Genomic DNA, 20,174 nt, shown 5'->3' with positions numbered 1-20,174 from the left:
AGATCCCTTGCACCGTATCATTTAGAGTTCTCACCTTGGCATCTTCACACAACTGCTGTGGGATCATGTTAACCTTTAAATTTTATTTTTATTTCTCCTTCTCACAGTATTCTATTGGATGAAGAAGGACACATTAAGCTAACAGGTGAGTTTTAAAAGAATGGGAAATCTAATGTTGACTTGTCTCTCTGACTGCAAGAAATAGATTGCTTATTGCTCAATAGATGTTACAAGTTATTGATTGTGTTTATCTTTCCATATTGCATTCTCTTAATCACATTAATGCCCTCATTCTACTTTAGTTGAGCAAATACTCGAGCCTCCATTTATTTTTGTATTTGTCTGTAACATATTGTTTCTGTCCAAATTATGCCACATTTAAGAGCTAGACCCTGACGGCTGATTTATTCCCCACCTCATCCCAGCAGTTGCATCACCTGAGACTGTATCCTTGCAAGGGCACATAAAATTGGAGATCAGGCTCTGATGCACCAAACTTAACACACATACACCTGAGCATGCACACAGATGCTCGTTCACATTTCAGCCATGTGCAGGTTCTCTCTGGCCAGGCACAGCCTCTTTGTCTTCCTCAGCCATCTCTCTCTCTCTATCTCAGTTCCCTCTTTGCCTATTCCTCTCCCTTCCTTGGTGTCCCTCTCTCTAGCCCATTTCCACTTTCAGTTCTCCATCCAAACCCCACAACTGTTTGAGAGGCACATCCTAATCCCCAAAGCCACTTCCAAACTCTGGGACATTTTTCTGTACTTCTCCCACCAGATGCACAATGTGATGCTTGTGACCTTGTCCGCAGTCCGCTTAAGTTTCCTCCTAGGGACACCTCACAGGAGCTCTTACCATCTATCTAGTGTTGATCAGCTATGCCTGCCAAATCCACTGTGAGCAGATAAGGAATCTCGGTATGTGCTTGGCCAGATTATGTGAAGAGATTCGTTCTGCAAGAGTATGTCATTCAGATGCCTGCCATCTCATGTAACTTGCGTTTAAAATAACCATGCACAAGGATGTTCACATCACCAGCTGATTGCTGAACTGTCCACTGTACCTAATCTTATCTATCCTCCTCCATCAACCTGGTCCCCAAATGACAATGGCAACAAAACTGCTGAAGCGGGAAAATCAATTGATGCAGGAAAATCAATTGATGCAGAAAAGAAAGCTATATTCAAGTCAGGATCTCACAGATAACCTGATGACTCCCAACCAACAGGAGCTGTAGAGCCTCCACATTGCCTGGGCTGCTCTGAAGTTCACCATAATTGGCATGAGTGATGGGTATCTCACCTTTTCTATCTGAATCAGGTTTATTATTACTGACGTATGTTGTGAAATTTGTTGTTTTGGCGGCAGCAGTACAGTGTAAGACATAAAGACATAAAAATTACTATAAGTTACAAAAACAAATAAATAGTGCAAAAGAAGAATAACGAGGTAGTGTTCTTGGGTTCATGGACTGTTCAGAATCTGATAGCGGAGGGGAAGAAGCTGTTCCTGAAACATTTGAGTGTGGGTCTTGAGGCTCCTGTACTACCTCCCCGATGGTAATAACATGAAGAGGGTGAGGATCTTTAATGATGGATGCTGCCACCTTGAGGCACTGCCTCTTGAAGATGTCCTCTGGCAGGGAGGGTTGTGGCTTGTGATGGAGCTGGCTGAATCTACAAACCTCTGGAGCTTCGTTCGATCCTGGAGTCTCCATACCAGGCGGTGATGCACCAGTCAGAATGCTCTCCACTGTACATCTGTAGAAATTTGCAAGAGTCTTTGGTGATATACCAAATCTCCCCAAACTCCTAATGAAGTAGAGCCACTGGCGTGCCTTCCTCATGATTACATCAGTGTGTTGGGCCCAAGATAGGTCCTCTGAGATGTTGATGCTCAGGAACTTGAAGCTGCTCACCCTTTCCACAGCTAACTCCTCAGTGGGGACTGGTGTGTGTTCTCCCAGCTTCCCCTTCCTGAAGTCCACAATCAATTCCTTTTCCTTGTTGATGCTGAGTCTGAGGTTGTTGTTGCAACACCACTCAACCAGCTGATCTACCTCACGCGTGTACGCCTCCTCGTTGCCATCTGAGATTCTGCCAATAACAGTGGTGTCATCGGTGGATTTCTAGATGGTGTTTGAGCTGTGTCTAGCCACAGAGTCATGAGTGTAGAGAGTGAAGAACAGTGGGCTAAGCATGTATCCCTGGTGCGCCCGTGTTGATTGTCAGCAAGGAGGAGATGTTACTGCCTATCTGCACTGACTCTGATCTCCCGATAAGGAATTCAAGGATCCAGTTGCAGAGGGAGATTGGTTGGAGAAAAGCCAGGAATTCCAGGAACTAATTGACCATGAAAGAAGGGCACTGTTGACTTGGAAGTAACTTGTCTCAAGGGAAAGAAAACACACACCTACAGTTTATGAAAGCTGCAGTTCAAAAAGAGAATTTCTTTTGAATTAAAAATCAAATGGTGAGTGGAAATTGATTCAGCAAGTAGCTGATCATTATGACCTGTGTGTATTCTTAGGTGTTGTCAAGACCAAACACCCTAAGACCCCCTCCCCCGAGAGCTGAGAATAGAGGAAAACTTACAAGGATGCAGCATTCTGGAAGTAGTTTGACAACATCCTGAACTGAGACTCTCTGTTTAACAGGAATGTCCTTGGCTTCATCCCTTATCCACAGTCTTGCCACAAACCCAGCCCAGATCTAAGTTAAATACACTATGCAGCAACTGTAAAACAGCAAGTGCTGTGTAGTAAATAAAATCTCTACTGAAGTGCTTTCTAAAAAAAAATCTGGTGGTTCTGGTGCAGATTCATGACCTCATTTCCCTCATCTGGAAGAGTGGGCCTGGAGACAACAGAGACATCATCCTCGAGAAAGAATACAAGACCTATTATAGTGATTACTTGGAGGTCTTTCTTCTGATGCTCCTCTGCAACCAGCCTTCTCCGGTGGCTGAAGAGTTCCTTTCAGAGTTGCAATGTGTTCTCCATCTATGAAAAGATACCATGGATATGGTGTTCAACCCGCAGCAAATACAAAAAGAATGCAGATTGCGTCACCAACATTGTGTTATTTGGCGCCTGGCAATCCCAGGTCAGAGAATATACAGTATAACTGCTACATGATGGCGTGCAAGCTCTGATCCCAAACAATGAATTTTCCACAAATCCAATCCCAATACACCCACGGTTTGAACAAGGTTATCCCATTGACCTCTTTCCTAAACTGCACCTTGCTTTCATAAAGCTTCAAGTGGCAGTGGAGTTATTGGAAGAATGCGACCCCTTGATGTCTGAGCACCTGAACCTTGGTCATCGATCTCTTCCACAGATGATGCTTGTTTATCTGCATATTTGGAGGCTGAACTCCAAGCCAACGTTAACTCTTTTTCTGAAGTAAATGAGAGATTGAGCTGTAAACTAAATATCCCCAAGCAAAGGTCCTTCGTGAACCTCCGCTCTACCCCTTTCTCCTGCCCTGCCCCCCCCCCACCCACCCCCAAACAATCAAGATCATGATGACATTAGGGAGAGTAAGGAATAATTTCTATATGTTGAGAACCACCTCTTGTGTAGACAAACATTGATGAAATTGACCAGCATAACAGCCAGGACAAGCCCAGTCTTCAACTAACAGAAAAAATCTGCAAAGGCCACAAATCCAAAATCATGGTCCACTGAGCAGTGGTGATCCCCATCTTTCTGTATACTTTGGAGACATGAACACTGATGCTAGACACCTCATAAGACTGGAGGTATACCACCAAAGCTAATTCTGCAATATCCTCCCGATTTCATTGGCATGAAAGGTAAACTAATGCACATTTCCTCTCCCAGACCAACTTTCTCAACATCGAGGTTTTGATCTTGCTCAGCCCCCTCTGGTGGGTGGGCTACATTGTCTGCATGCCTGAAGACAGATTTCCAAAGCAAGCCCACTCCACCATGGTAAGGGATTTCCAGGAGGACATCGAAAATGCTTCAAGGATGCATAAAAGGCTCCTTGAATAATCGTAGCTACCTGCCTGCTCAGAATGGAGAAGGAGCAGTGGGAAGGCGGAGTACCTCAAGCCACGTGGAGGTCGTATTGCAAACAGTAGGACTACACAACGTACCAAACAATCCACCCACTATCTAGTGCCACCTGCCTCAACCACTTCAGAACTAACAGAACTGAAGTGGATACAAGTCGTCATTAGTTCTGAGAGTTTTCCTAATTAATAATAACCTGCTGATGACATTCAGCTCTACCAGTTCTCTTGATCCCATGACCACCCTCTTCTCAAACTTTTGGCTAATGTTAGGTTCTACTTTGATCTCAACTAACAATATTGGAAATGGCAGTTTGTGAAAAATGTATCAAAGTCAGAGAGACATTACTGTCCTTGCCACATGCTCACACTGAATCACCACATGGAATCTTGGCATCACATTCAACACTGAACTGACATATAACCCAATGTCCTATCAGTCATTCGGCATTTAACTTGCGCAAATTAAACACCTCCAGATTTCAGCACCTCCCCCACTGAAATTCTTAGCCATGCATTTGTCATCTTTGATATGCTTAATTTGTCTAAATGCAGTTACCCATATTCTGCCCCACATAGTATCTTTTGTTGATCACCTCAGTCCTTGCACTAATGCAGTGTGATTGAACCAGCCTATTCAAACCTTGATGTCATAGTTGATCTTGAGATGAACTTCAGACATCTACACCATCACTAAGGTTATCTATTTTCACCTTGGTCATTGAAACCAATCGGTTCCTCTCCACATTAATTTGCCTGGCTGAACATGTTCTCATATTGAGCAACTTCTCCCTCAATTCCACTCACTTTTTCCAGGTCAAAGATGTAGCTGTGAAGCTTAATCTGTCTTTGTGCAACCAAAATCCATTATAAGCTCATGTACTCCAGATAGCCTTGGGAGTCTATTTTCTCCCATCTTTCCTCCTGTAGGGGCTCCATTCCATTCTCTCAATTTCTCCTGTTAGCTACTTTGATAACATTTTCCACATGGATATCGCTGATTATTTTTTCCTTGACTGTGGCTTCCCCCTATCATCATTGACAGCATTCGACTGCATCTCATTTATTTCCCGTACTTCTGCCCTCACCCCTTCTCCTCCCAGCCAGAGCAAGGATAGAGTTTCCCTGGGCATTGTTTTTCACTCCACCAGCTTCTAAATTTAACAGCTTGTCCTTCAAAATTTTCAGTACCTTCAATGAGATTCCACCACCCGATGCATATTCCTTTCCCCTCCACTTCCAGCTTTGTGAATGAACCATTTCCTTTACAGTTTCTGGTACACTTTTCTATCTCCTTCAGGCACTTTCCCAAGCAGTCACAGTAGATGCAACACCTGTTCTTATACTTCACCCCTCTTCATCCAGAGATCTAAACAGTCCTTTCAGGTGAAGCAGAGATTCACTTGCACTTCTTCCAATCTAGTGTACTACATTTGGTGTTCATGATGTGGTCTTCTCCACAGTGGAGAAACTAAATACAGATTCAGTGACTGCTTTGTGGAGAACCTTTGTTCAATCTGCAGGGGCTTCCAGTGCCTGTTACTTTGTTCTCCATCCCACTCCCATTCTGACCTTCCTGTCTATGGCCTTCTGTTCCAATGAGGCCTAATACAAGTGTCAGGAACAACACCTTATCTCCTATCTATCCATCCCTGATATCAGTGCCTGTCTTTTTGTTGGCAATGTAGAGCGGTCCTTGTTCTAAGCCTTCTCTGGCTCCACTCCCCAACCCTTTCTCCATTACAACAATGACTGCATTGGTGCTGCTTCCTGCACTTGTGCAGAACTCATCAATTTTAGTACCTTTTCTACTAACTTCTACCCACCCTCAGATTCACTTGGATCGTTTCTGACACTTTTGTCACTTTTCTGGATTTCTGTCTCCATCTCTGGAAACAAACTATCCACTGAGATTTACTATAAACCCACTGACTCTCACAGCTACCTTGACTACACCTCCCCAACCTGTCTCACGAAAGAATGCCATCCAGTTTCTCCATCTCTGCCACATCTGCTCTTAAGATAAGGTTTTCCATTGATAAGGATACAATTTGTTTCTGGTGCCTTTCAGTGTATTACATTTCAGCCATTTTTTGCCCCCTACAGTCATGCTTTTTATTCACTTATACATGTGCCTGCTATCTCCATCCTGTACTTTTTTTTAATATTTAGTCCCTCCTTGCTTTCACTCCATAACTCCCTGTTCATTCCTTCAAAATAATTTTAGAATTAGATCAAACCTCAACTTTTCAAACAAGGTATTTTCTCCCTAATTTTTTACCACCATTGTTTGGCAAAGGTTCACTGAAAATGCTTAGACAGGTGAATGTAGTAATTGTTGCTTCCTGGTGGTGATGGTGGCGGTGGCGGTGGCTGTTGAATAAAAATAATGTTGAAACGGAGTAACTGGATCAAGCTGGTGATTGAACTGTTTGGCTGTTATAAGTCTGATGGAGCTTTGTGTTCATCTTTTTAAGACTTTGGCCTGAGTAAGGAAGCCGTTGATCATGAGAAGAAGGCGTATTCGTTTTGTGGAACTGTTGAGTACATGGCTCCTGAAGTGGTTAACCGGCGAGGCCATACACACAGTGCTGACTGGTGGTCCTATGGTGTTTTGATGGTACTTTATTATTACTCTTCTGGAGTCTTACTCCCAGCCATCCCTTTTCTTAAATATTTTTAACACAACTCAGTAACTCTAACCCACAAACATGCTCCAACTAAACCGTGAGGGCCAAGCTTTTGCAATTGACTACAGCAATTAGAGTTACTACAAGAAATCCATGTAATGAATTTCTTGCAATAACTGTAATTGCTGTGGTCAATTGCCAGAGTTATTGTGCATCTTGTCCTCAACCTGAGGGATTACCCGATTAAATGCCACTGATGTTGTTTGGGTTCTGGATTGATTGAAGTACTCTGTTGTATCTACAGACTTTGCTACTGGGAGCTAATAGGCTGCGGGTGGGGGGAGGATGGTTGGGTTGTTTAGATTGTCGTGTACTCTTTCTGTTACATTTGGCCTCCGCATTTTCCCAGTTGAAAGATTCAAAGTCCTCTGTCTTCCCAAATGCTTCTCGACCAATTTGAACAGCCTTGGAATAGGAATTGTCAAGAGTCAATGAGAATTTTTTTTAATAAGCACCATACATTATGTAGGTTGTGATGGGAACTCTGTAGCTGAGGATTCAAGTAGAGAACATTGAGAGTAAATTGGCAGAAAAATAAGGAAAAGAGTTGTTAAAGTTATCATTTGTCTTTTGAAGGATGGGACTGGGAAATTAATCATAGCAAATATGGAAGTAACAGAGATTTTGAACAAATAGATGTCTTCCACTGTTAAGCAGATGCACTAAACGAATCCCAATCATAGCAGGAAATCATAGGGTTAAAGGGCGGAAAAAACATTCATTATCACTAGAGGAAAAAGTATATGGCAAACATGGCACAGAAGTCTTCTGGACCCTAATGGTATGCATTGTTAGACTGAGATGATATTTCCTCTTATGGGCAAATAGCCTAGAGCTCAGAATAAAGAGTTGCCGATGCAGAGGCTGACATGAGGAGGAATTTCTTCTGTCATGGGATCATAAGTCTCTGGAATTCGATTGCTCACATTCAAGTGTGAAATAAACAGATCTTTGGGCTATGAGGGATTAAAGGTTAAGGGAACATAGCAGAAAGCTGGCGTTAACTCCAAGAGCAGATTAGTCATGATCTTTTTGAATGGTGGAACAGGCTCAAGAAGGCCTTGTAGCTTGCTCCTGTTCTGACTTGCTATGTTCTTGTGTTCATATGACCAGAAGAGTCATAATATAGGTGAGATTGGGAACACTGCAGTTGTGGCTCTAATTCCATCACTTGAATCCTGCTGGTATTTAAAGTTACTCTCATACCTTAAGATTGGATTTTGTTTCAAGGAATGTGAAGGCTGCCAGCACTTTGTATGTGTTTGAGCAGTCTTACTGAAGTATTTTCTTTTGTTTTGAATTATAATCCACATTAATTATGTTTCTCTATTTCTGGCAGTTTGAAATGCTTACTGGTTCTCTGCCATTCCAAGGAAAAGACAGAAAGGACACCATGACGCTCATTCTGAAGTAAAATATTATTTTGTCATTGCTAGTAATAAAACTTTTCTGGTGATTCTGCTACAATGAATGTTCCTCCTTGAGATTGATCTGTGAGTGAATGGCTTAGGTCTTTATAGATTGGAATGGCTGATTACCTCACCATCACTTTGAGAGGAAAGATGGGTGTATTAAATAATGGCCTGGTCCACAAGCCATAATTTAATTCAATAAAAATCTACTATTTAAAAAAAACATTTAGTTCATTGAACCACCTACTTTAATTTCTTGTTTGACAGCGTTTCTCCCATAAATGTGGGAGGAAGTAAATAGTCTTTGCTTCAGTTTGATGATTCAATATGATTTCTGACTTGAAAGATTGGTCTTGAGGGTTAACATTTTTGAAGTAGTCTGGAATGATATTACTAAAATATCAGTTTAAAAAGTTCAAATGATCTTTGATTTTTTGGTCCAAATCATGAAACATAGTTCAGAGCCACCCTACAATTAAAAATTTGGACTGTTAAGAATTGAAAGCAGTTTGTTCTAAAAATGTCGTTAGTGACCTGTTTGTGATGGTGCCTTGGATCATTACTGCACATCTTCTAGGTGCATGTTTCATTTATTCAAATAATGATGTCCAGAACAGGGCAAAATATAAAATGAAAATTATCGGTTTTTCTTTCGTTGCTAAATTCATTGTTGCAAATTAGACATCATTTCTGTTGTTTCTGAACTTTTCATGACTAATGTGGAGGAAATGTTTTGGAAAGAGCTGAATTTTATATGGCATTTAAATTCTGAACTCTCTCTTTATAGGGCTAAATTGGGGATGCCTCAGTTCTTGAGTCCTGAAGCCCAAAGTTTGTTGCGGGCACTTTTCAAGAGAAATCCTGCTAACAGATTAGGTAATTATTGAACTGGGTTTTGTTGGTTCAGATACTTATGTAATTAAATTTGATGTTTAAAACTGATTCTCCTATTTCCCAGAAGCATGAGATCAAATTATTCATTAAATTGAGCATCCTTCACATGAAATCCTTTTGAAAGCTAAATTTGAATTCAGAGATTTTTATCTTGACTCTCAATGCTTCAGAGCAGGTCATTGAACTTGCACTTGTTTATACTGAACAAAGTTTTAGACAACTATTTAATCTGTGTGTAACTATGTGCACGCCTTGATACCGCTTACTATTATACTTAACATCATCTGCAGACAACTCTATTCCTACGTGTATTAACAGCTCACACGTATTTATTTAATGCCCTTAATGTAGTAAAACATCAAAGTGCTTCGCAGGAACATTATTGTCTCAGCATTTCTAAGTCACTGGAAATAGTCATGAATTCAAATTATCAAAAGGGTACTTTATTAAATAAAGTAAAAGCTTAGTGTCAGCAATTTTTTTTTACTGTGGCTTTCTCCATAGAGACACAACTTCTGGCATTTCCACACTAAACATTGCTGTAAGAAGAGCAGTTGGTCACAAACAATTCTTAGAAATACATTGAAACAGCAACAATCAACATGATGTATACCAGAAATGCTCTATTCTCTCTTTCTCTCCCCCCCCCCCCCCCCCCCCCCCCCCCACTTTTAAGTGAGAAACAAAAAGAGAAGAACGAGCATCAACACCATTCATGAGGTCTTTGTATGCTTTACTTTGGCACAATGTCTTTGAGATACTGAAGTTGATGGACTGTCCTCCCAGATCTAGTTGCAGTTCTGCCAGGGCCATTTGTTAAGCAATGGTATTCTCACTTTGAGGATTAGAGGTGCTTTTTCCAGTAGCTCTATACCTGCTTCGATCAAGAAAGCCATCTATTTGGTTTTCCTGAGATGGCCCCATTCTTCCGATATGAAAATCCATCTTCTGTCAGGACCTATATAATCTGGGATATGCTGCACTTAACGCTTCTTGCATTGGTCTGATCTGAGCCTCATCCACACTTGGTCTCCAACTTGTAGCATTGGCAGGTCTGTGTAGTAGTGTGCTTCCCTTCTTTTGGCTGCCTCCAGTTCTCTTCCTACTTTTTTCATCCTTCTGCTACTAAAGAGTGGTGAGTCTCTGGAATTCTCTTCTGTAGAGACTTGTGGTGGCTAGATCACTGGGGGTATTTAAATAGGAAGTAGAAATTTTTTGAAAGATCAGGGAATTGAGGACTAAGGTGAACTGGCACAGAAGAGGAAATGAGACCTTGGGCAAATCATTGATGATCATATTGAATGGCTGGGCTGAATTAGGGATTGAGTGGCCTACTCCTGCTTTCTTATTGTTGTTTTTAGTATTCTTTCTGTTTTGAGGAGCAGAGGTTTTGCAGAGGCTAGGATCCTCAAATAGGGGTTTGAGTGCAATGATTTGACCATCTTCGGTAATTCCATAGCCACTTTCGCAGTATTCTCTACTTCTTCATTACTCTGTGGAAAGAGGTGTTATTGTCTGGTGACAATGGGCTCATATTTTGAATACTCCACAAAGTTGTACATTGTGACCAGCACTTCAGGGATGCCATTTCCAACCATAGACCTTTGAGTTTGCAGGTGGCCATCACTGTGCAGGTGTTCTTTCAGAAGTCATCTCCCAAAAAATATTGACTGTTACTAGATAATTTTCCCATGTAGGTAAAGTAGATTTAATTTGACTTTTACCCTAGGCCTGTTTGGGACCTGATAAGACTGAAACATTTCCTTCGATTAACTGTTTTCTAGAGATTGCCTATTCTGTACATGCTCTCTGATGTTCTTGTTCATCCCTGACATTTCTAAAAGGGTTATAATATGCTTGCAATTCATCCTCCAAGATCTCAATTGAGGGCTTTATAGTGTGGTACAATTCTCCTTCCTTGTGACAAATGAGGTACAATACTTTTTTTCTATCCTGCTTTATCTGCTATAACAAACTTAATGTACAGTGTAAACTCTTTCTTCCATTATCTCCATTCTTTTGAAAAGTTACTTGTCTTGAAATCCAGCAAATTGGGCAGCTTAGTTTCTTTGTGTTTTACCTCAGCTGAATTGAACAACTTGCAGTTTTTTAGCATATGTATTACCTGAATTGGGAGGATCAGCTGGTGTCTAAATTTCAGTTTTATTAATTAGTATGTCTGACTCCATATCTTGGTATTTCTGTCAAAGATGATGGAAAATAGTCAGCAATTCAAACTAACAAAAAGGGCACTTAAATAAAAGAAAAGCTTAGAATGTCAGGAAATATACTGTGGCTTTCATCACAGAGAAGGTAGTTGACATTTTCCACACTTTACATTGTGGCAACAACACAGAAAATGGGTGATCACATAAGGTAATGCTGTCTTAAAGCTGTAGCAACCAATATTACATAAGCCACATTAGGCTGGAATATCAAAAGCTTTGTCAAAGAAGTAGGTTTGAAGGAGTATCCCAAGAAAAAAGAAAGGGCAGCACAGAATTTTAGGCAGGGAATTGCAGAATTTTATGGGCTTGGCACCTAATTGGTGACTGGTGGTAGAGGATTAATTGACTGTAGTGGAAATAGATGATATTCATATGTTTAAATGCTAATTAGATGCACTTATTTTGGCTGATATTTTGGAATACAGCATATGAGTAATTTGAGAATGAGATGGTATTTCAAACTGATGAAAAACAGGTAAACTTCAATTTGTCATTATCACCATTAGGTTGACATTGATGCCTTCTGGAACTATTTAGTCAAATAGTTCATGATGTCTTTAGCAAAAATCGTCAATTCTCTGTATATATAAACTTGGGACTCAATTTTATCATGTAAGAATTTGTGATTTACAATCAAATATTGTTAAGAAGCAGAAACAAAAAACCGTAGATGCTGGAAATCTGAAACACAAACAGAAGCTGTAGGAAATAGCAGATCAAACAGCATCTACAGAGAGGGAAAGATACTTAGTGACTTAGGTCAATATTAGACGTTTGGGAAATTCAGTGATCTAAAATGTTAACTCAGAAGTGTTGACTATTATGTCCATGTTTTGACTTTTAGGAGCGGGTGTGGATGGTGTGGAGGAAATCAAACGGCATCCGTTCTTTGCAAATATAGATTGGAATGTAAGTGGCAAATATATTTTCGTTAAATTCTGTCAAAATCTCATCTATAATTCCATCACCATGGATAGCCATGAAAAAAATGCTTGCTCGATTGTCCAACACCTTTCCAGTTCAGCAACCAAACAGTCTAGTAAAAAACCCACAAAAAATTACCATTGTGTGTAATGTTCTAGCAGCCATTTCAGAATAACTGAATGAAGGCACTATTGGGATTGAGGTGCCACAGAGGTGGAGAAGCACACGCCTCATTCCAGTTGCTTTATGGTTTCTAAGCCAGGAAAGTTGGAAACTATCACTCCATCCATTACACGTCAAGAGTGTGTTCTCATGAAATACTGTCACCCAGCTCTAACAAGCATAGATATTTCTTATGGATGTCGGAGTTTCACATTAACCTTGCCTTCATGTAAAAATTAGTTTCAGCAGCCATTTCTGGAAAGCAGACCCCAAAGACAAATTTGGGTCAAGGCCATTTGATTTGTATTTATTTACTCCAGGATTTTGAGCTCATGGGATGAGGACATTACTGGCATTCATTATCGATCATCAATTGTATGTCAGCTGAGTTGATTGCTGCATCATTTAAGAGGGTAGTAAAAAGTCAACAACATTGATTGGTCCAGAATTGTACAAAGGCTGGAAAGGCTAAGGATGGCTGATTTCCTTCCCTGAAGGACATCAGTGACACAGCTGCATTTTATGATAGTTGATAGTACTTTTATATTTAGTGTTTTAATTACTTGAATTTTAATTCCCCAGTTACCATAGTGAGATTTGAACTAGTGTCTCTGGATCAATAGTCTAGACCTCTAACACTAAGTTGGTCACTGAACCACAATGCTAATTCATTCTAAAATTAAAGTTACAGTTTTGTTCATCAATTGCTTTATAAAACCATTTTCCATGTGAGATTGAAGATTAGTCATTCTGGTGGAGGATTGATCCTTGGATATGTAAAGAAAACTACTTGGATTGCAAGTTTTAAAAAAAAAAGTAAAAAGATTTTGCTGATGCATAAGGTGTTTCTTTGCCTCCTACTTTTGTGGTTCATGTAAGCTTCAGGAAGTACTATAAAACTTTGCAGCTAGCTAAAGCTTGTATATAATATGGACTAATCAATTTCTGGATAAACTACATATTAAGTCACTTTAAACCTTATCAAATCTTGTTTTGAATATTTAATTAGCAGTGAAGTTGCAGCTGCAGCACATGAGAGTTGGAGAAGAGCAGCAAGATCCATGACAACCATATCTACTGTAACCCTATTTTGAGGAATTTCATCTGAGTTGCAGAGATGGAGTCTGAGCTGCAAACAATATGGAGTATTAGGGAGGGGAAGAGTTACCTAGACAGCTTTTACTAAGAGGAAGTTTGATTATTTAGTATAGGTAGTAGTCTGGAGTTGGGTAATGGCCTTCTATAGAAGGATATGATAGCTTAATTAGGCAGGTATCTCGGTCATAGTAGATTACAATGTTAAGTGTATGGCCCTAGAAAATGGAGGTTTCAATTCATGAGACGTGGCCTTAGATGCAGGGGAAAAATTCTTTATAGGATGGGATTTACTTAAGCCAAACTTGGACTAGTGTCCTAGCAAATAATCCACAGGTAGACACAGGGCTTTGAGTTAATGAAAGGTTCTAGTCGAGGTTCAGAAGAAGGAAAGATTATATTTTAAGGGAAGGGTCAGGGCCATAGAAAAGGTAGCATTTTGGGTGATAAGGAAAATGAGATTGGGCTAATGGCAACAGTGCATAAGGTGGCAAATTGAATTCATATAAAGAGCTAAAATTGAAGATGTTATATCTGAATGCACAAAATATTCATATCAAAAATGTGAACTACTCGCTGAAGTAGAGACTGTTTTACCTGTGCAAGAAAACGAGAACAGATATCCATGAAGCTGGCAGTAACGAAGGCAAATCTCTATAATGAAGTTTGCTTACACCAGTAATAGTATTTGGTATCAGCAGCTGTTACATGGCAATTAGGAGAGGGTCTGGGTAGTCAATGCAAGTTCAGTCAAGGAATAAAAGATATTTTGATCACAGAAAACAAATAGATCACCAAGGAGTTGCTGCTATGAGTTGTTCCTTATTTATTTTCCTTCATAGGGTTGTGAATTTTAAATAATTTCTGGACTTAAGTGATTCACTGACAACACACAATAAACAATAGATAACCAAATATATGGTGAGGTGTTTAAGTGATACTTAAATGCCCACAGAACTAACATTTCAGAGACAGCATTTTTGCTTTTTGTGGACTGTTTTTTTTTTGCATACCAGCTCTCAGCAATAATGTATTCACTGTAAATCTGCCAATTGACATGTTAAAACCCCTGTTGGTTTCCAATGGAACCCCTCAAAGATTGTGAGCAACCATCAAAACTTTCATTTTTAATTTAAGTATTTTGATGAAATGCCAGAGTGTATTAGAGTATTGGCCCTTTAAGGTCTGGGTTCTGGTTTCCTAATGATTGACAGCTGACAGAACAAAAACTTTTTGCCAGATAACAGACATTATTCAAAGCACTTTTTTTGTGGTTTATAGTATGTTGCATGGACAATTAGAAATGTCTTGCATGCCATTGAGGAAAGCTAATATTGAAGTAAATGCATACAATCAGTGTTTCACCTTGCACAAGTGAGGTATCATCAATAACTAGGTATTGCATCCAGCTTCTGCTGTGCATGACTTTATTTGTTCAGTTCTGAGTGCTCATTCAGTTCTGTCAGTGCATTAGAAGGAGGGGAGGAGGAAGGGGGGAAAGAGATAGGAAAGGGTTCAGAGGGGATTCGTCTGGATGTTAGGCTGGACTTTTTTTTTGGAACAGAGGAGACCAAGGAGAGATTAAATGGAGATGTTTCAATTTACAATCAATTTTTCCTTGGCAGAGAGGTCAATTTAACAAAGAAAGCTAGACTTAAGGTGATGCGTATAAAGATTAGAATGGAGCTGAGGGAAAAAAATAGCCTAAATAGTAGTGAGGACATGAAACTTGCTCTTTGAAAAGGTGGTTGAGGCAGAAACCTCAGTTTTTAAACATTACCCTGGCTGCTGTAATTAAGATTAGATAAGATTTCTTTATTAGTCACGTACGTCGAAACACAGTGAAATGCATCTTTTGCGTAGAGTGCTTTGGGGGCAGCCCACAAGTGTTGCCATTCTTCTGGTGCCAACGTAGCATGCCCACAACTTCCTAGCCCGTATGTCTTTGGAATGTGGTAGGAACCCAGAGCACCCAGAGGAAACCCATGCAGTCACGGGGAGAATGTACAAACTCCTTAGAACGGCCAGAATTGAACCCGGGTTGCTGGTGCTGTTATAGCATTACGCTGACTGCTATGTTATACTTGAGGATATGGAAGTCACTGTCTGAAAGTGGTTGGGTCAAAAAAAAGATTACATTTAAAAACTATCTTTAGTGTTCAACGCTATGGATAAAGAACTGATAAGTGCAGTTAGCCTCCATAGTTCTTCTTGGCCATTATGGACAAGATAGAATGGCCTCCTTCTATACCATAAATAACTTATTCTGTGACCAAGGAATACTTCCTGCAGGAATATGGAATGGGATTTACTCTGCATATGTGAATGGGAATTAAAGGAACAGTGTGGAGTGAACTTTGGAATTTGAACTTCTGAGGGAACCTTGAATTTGACATAGTCCCTGACAATTGTATTTTACCAAGTGACAGTGCTTGCTTCTGATATTGAGAATGAGGGAGTCAAATTTTACTGCAGGGACCTACTATTACAATTGCAGCCATACAATTTAATCTGGGCAGTTGTAGAACATGCAGATGCTTACCAACCTTAATTTTAGGGTCCAGCGAGGGTGAGTATTTCTCCTGCCCTGCTACTTTACCTTTTCATTAAGTCATGGACAAAAGAGGAAATTCCCCATTTTGTGCAGATGAGTATAAACATCCAGCAAAACATTTAATGGGAATAAAATGGTAGGATAGGAAGAACTTCTGTAAGTTTCATGTTTACTTTTAATGCTTTTAGAAACTCTATCGAAGGGAGCTGAAGCCACCATTCAGACCTGCTGTGGCCAGGCCAGATGATACCTTTTACTTTGATCCTGAGTTTACGGAACGGACACCCAAAGGTTGGTACTGTGTGTGTGTGTGAGATATCTGTCTTGATTATGGCATTAAACTTGGCCACATCAAGCTTGTGACAGGGTAGAAACTTCCAGCCAGCAACAACTCCAACATTACAATTCAAACAATGTAGTTTCATAGTCTATTGGTTTTTAAAATTCATATTTCTTTCTCTCCTACTTGCTCTCTTGCTGCTGTCTGACCTCCTCTCCCAGAGGCATTATGAGTTGAGGGTGACTCACTCTGAATGCCTGCCCAAAAAGATCTAACCAGAGCAGGAGCTTAGAAGTTCATAAAATTACTGGTACAGAAATACATCTAAGTTTCAGAGAGCACCAGTGATTCAGATTCACACCATAGTTGGTGAAGAGTAGTTAGTTTTTATTTGCCCGTGCAAAATTAACAAAAATGAATATTGAAGCTGTAGTTTACGACATGACACAGGTATTCCTTTACCTGTTTGTGGAGTGGCATCTGTGTATTGACTGAGCGCTGATGTATTCCAACTGTGATAAGTGGATTAGGTTCCAACTAGTATTATTTCCACATGAGATTAAGGTTAGACCTAAAACAGCATGGATCCCTCTTGATCTCATGATGCTTTATTCTCCTTCTATAAGGCTACGTCTAATGTCCTCGTTGTATTAGATTTCCTGATGAAGTATTCTTCTGTTTGAATTGAAAACCAGTTATGAATTGAGTCTCTTTTTGCCCAGGATATATAGTAATACCTTATCTTTTGTATTTTGATGACTTCTTTTGGTGATTCTTTTCAAGATACTACCTTTCTTTTATCATCTTGTTGCTAACTGTATTTTTTTCCAACCTGGAGATCAGATGTGATAAGATTTGCTTTTAGCTTTTTCCTCATCAGCCATCTTAAGTTTTGACTCCTGTTTTGATCTTATGTTGTATATATATTCTTACAATTCTACTAAACAATGCAGTGTTTTGGGGTCCTAAGGCATTTGATACCATGTCATTTCTTGCCAAAGTTTTCTCCCCTCCTATTCTAAAGGATTAATATTCTGTGAATAGCAAGAACCCTCTATTGACTTGCTTAAATTTGGTATTTCTGCTGTGAGCCTCCTAGACTGTTCAGCTGCCTGGAACATTATGGTTGGATCAAATATCTACTAGGACTTCTCAAGAATGATATTGTAACCAAAAGTAGGAAGTTATACTTCCATGTTCTTTAAACCTTCTAGAAAAGCTAGAGGGAAGCCAAATGTGATGTTCTAACTGCACATTTTGGGAAATTTATCTAAAATCTTCAATTGTTGTATTTTAGGTTTCTCCTTAGTACTACATTTACCTGCTACCTCATTAGGAGCAGTTGCATTGTAAGTTTAACTAAAGATGCAAAGCTTCAAGATCCATTTTAAGTAACCATGTTGTGCATTTGTCTACACAAGGAGCATTTGTTCTTGATCAATTTAGAGTTCTTTTTTTCTGGGTCCCAGATTCTCCTGGTGTTCCTCCAAGTGCCAGTGCTCACAAATTATTCCGAGGCTTTAGTTTTGTGGCAACAGGAGTAGAAGAGGAAGAAGTTAAGACTGAGCATTCAAATCTGGTCATTCACCCAGTTTTGCAGGTAAGATTATTATAACCACTTCAAGTAGAGTAACCCTGTTTGGGAAAGTTGGGAAGTCTTGGGTTTGTACTGTACTATTCATTCTTTGCAGCAAAGCTGTTATGCTGGTATGGAAAGATAACCACACTGAAAGGCTGGCAGATTCTCCATAACAAAAAGAGATTTTAACAAAATTGGGTTAGCCTTTCAGGACAGACCCTTTATCAGAATGACGTAGATCTATTTGTGTCTCGTTGCAGTAATGAAAATTGAGCAGTGTATTTATAATGTTTGTCATAGATTTTTTTTGGTTTTGAAATATCAAAAATAATCAGCCGCTAAATAATGAGGCAAGACTGATCTTGCTATTTTAAACAACGTCCTATTAATCAATCCAGAAACAACATAGGGAAGTCATTTATAGAATATCATCTGATTGTCTCTAGTATCATAGATTATCTGTATTTTTCTTATTGAGAAACCCAGGTGAAGGGCACAGCCTGTAGTGCAGGACTCTACCAAGTTTGGAAGGAGTAGAAGAAAGGATGAGGTGTCTCAGGAAGAAGCGATTAGGTGACACTAATCTTTTGATTGAAGTCAGTTGTAGGAGCAGAAGACAGAGGGAGGTAAGGAGTTCCGTTTTAAGGTCCCAGATAAGAATGAGTTGGAGAAAGAAACAATGACAAAACAGTTTAGGTGCTGGAAATCTGAAATGAAAACAGAAAATACTGGAGAGAACTCAAGCTGTCTGTGGAGGGAGAAAATAAGATATTTCAAATCAGTGGTTCATCAGAACTGGAGACCAATAAAACAAGATAATCTGGCACATGGTGCTGGACTGACAGATTTTTTGGACTATTGAATATTATTTCTATTAATATCTGTACACATTTTAATATTTTGAAGCTGTATGGCATTATAATAAATATTTCAGTGAACCTGGTAAGTTTACAGGGTGCCCAAAAGCTGGGGCCTTGGTGAGTTTCAGGGGAGTGCGGGAAATGGGACCCCTGTGAGTTTGGAATGGGTAGAACAAAGGGACCATCTCTGATAGGGTGAGTCCAAATGGGTTAACAAGGGCAGTTACAAGGGCATTATGCTGCTTTGTCTATGTAATGTTTTGTTAATTGTGAGGCTGTGGGATTTGCCCAGCAGACCATATTATGAATAAAATAAGAAAAACTGAGCCAAAATGACAATAACAAGAAATGACCATTTCTGATATAAGCAGAAAGAAAAAGAGAGTTACTTCAAGTTGGAGAATTCCAGAAGATCATCCCTTTTGTCATTTCATCCCTCATGTCTTCCACCTATCATGGACACCCATTTATTCTCCTCTCCACACTGTCTTCATCTTAATACTGGTTTATCCCGAACTTTTTCCGCCACTGATGAAAAGTTATCGTCCTGAAACATTAACTTTGTCTCTGCACAGAAGCTTATCAGCTGAGTATTTCCAGCAGTTGCTGTTTTTGATTTTTGACTTTCTTAGTGAAGTTCACCAACACTGATTTTAAATTAATTTTGCCAGAATCTTTTAGTAGTTTATAAAAATGCTGCTACAGGATGGTTTTCAACCTGCACACAAGGCATCATATAAGTGATCTTGCTCTACCCACCTTGCAGACTTGAGATTATACTGCTATTTTGTATTGACTTACAGAGACAAACATGTCACACCAGTGAGATTTCAAACAATGAATCAAGTTGGTCCTTCGATCAACAATACAGGATGCACCAGAGTGACCAATTGGGGAAAATAAAACTCACTGAATCTGTAGAATAGGTTGTGCTGGTGTTTAGATCACTCCATTGTGCCCACTTTTACTCCAGTAAAACTCCTAATGTCATATAAAGTGGAGGATATATAATGAGCCTGCATAATAGAGTTTGCAGGAAATAATTGCAATTTCATGGGTTTGAATTGGTATATGGACAAAAGCAACTGTAAATAAGACTAGTAAAATCAAGTATTTTAGATATGGTCTTTATTGAATATGTTCTTACATCCGTGACAAAAAAGCCACTGAGAATATGCCAGTACACCTGGGGAATGGTAGATTCTGATTATGTGAGCAATGACCTTGGGACATCATTTGCAAATTTAGAAAAATCTAATATGCTCTCTGTGGATGGGAAATGTTGTCACTTGGGATGCCTAGTGCCAATGAACCATTGCATTATGCATTGAGGGTAGGGATTCACTTTGCACAGGGTTGTGCTGTGAATATCAATAGATGCGATATTTTAAAAAAAGGCAAAAAAAAAACACAAGGCAACTGTGCAGAGTTTCTATACCTTACATTAATGCT

The 20,174-nt window shown here is 39.6% G+C and overlaps 1 protein-coding gene across 1 annotated transcript in view; it reads left to right on the top strand.

The window, feature by feature from the left end:
• Positions 1-20,174, top strand: part of LOC127581632 (ribosomal protein S6 kinase 2 alpha-like) — a 144,430-nt gene that overhangs the window by 93,698 nt on the left and 30,558 nt on the right. Inside the window, 7 exon segments of the mRNA XM_052036171.1 lie at positions 108-145; positions 6,522-6,664; positions 8,074-8,144; positions 8,934-9,022; positions 12,113-12,177; positions 16,192-16,294; positions 17,753-17,883. Of these exon segments, the coding sequence (XP_051892131.1) occupies positions 108-145; positions 6,522-6,664; positions 8,074-8,144; positions 8,934-9,022; positions 12,113-12,177; positions 16,192-16,294; positions 17,753-17,883 (640 nt within the window).

The sequence above is a fragment of the Pristis pectinata genome, chromosome 22 (assembly GCF_009764475.1).
Source record: "Pristis pectinata isolate sPriPec2 chromosome 22, sPriPec2.1.pri, whole genome shotgun sequence".
Classification (NCBI taxonomy): Eukaryota; Metazoa; Chordata; class Chondrichthyes; order Rhinopristiformes; family Pristidae; genus Pristis; species Pristis pectinata.
This window is presented reverse-complemented; position numbering and strand designations above follow the sequence as displayed.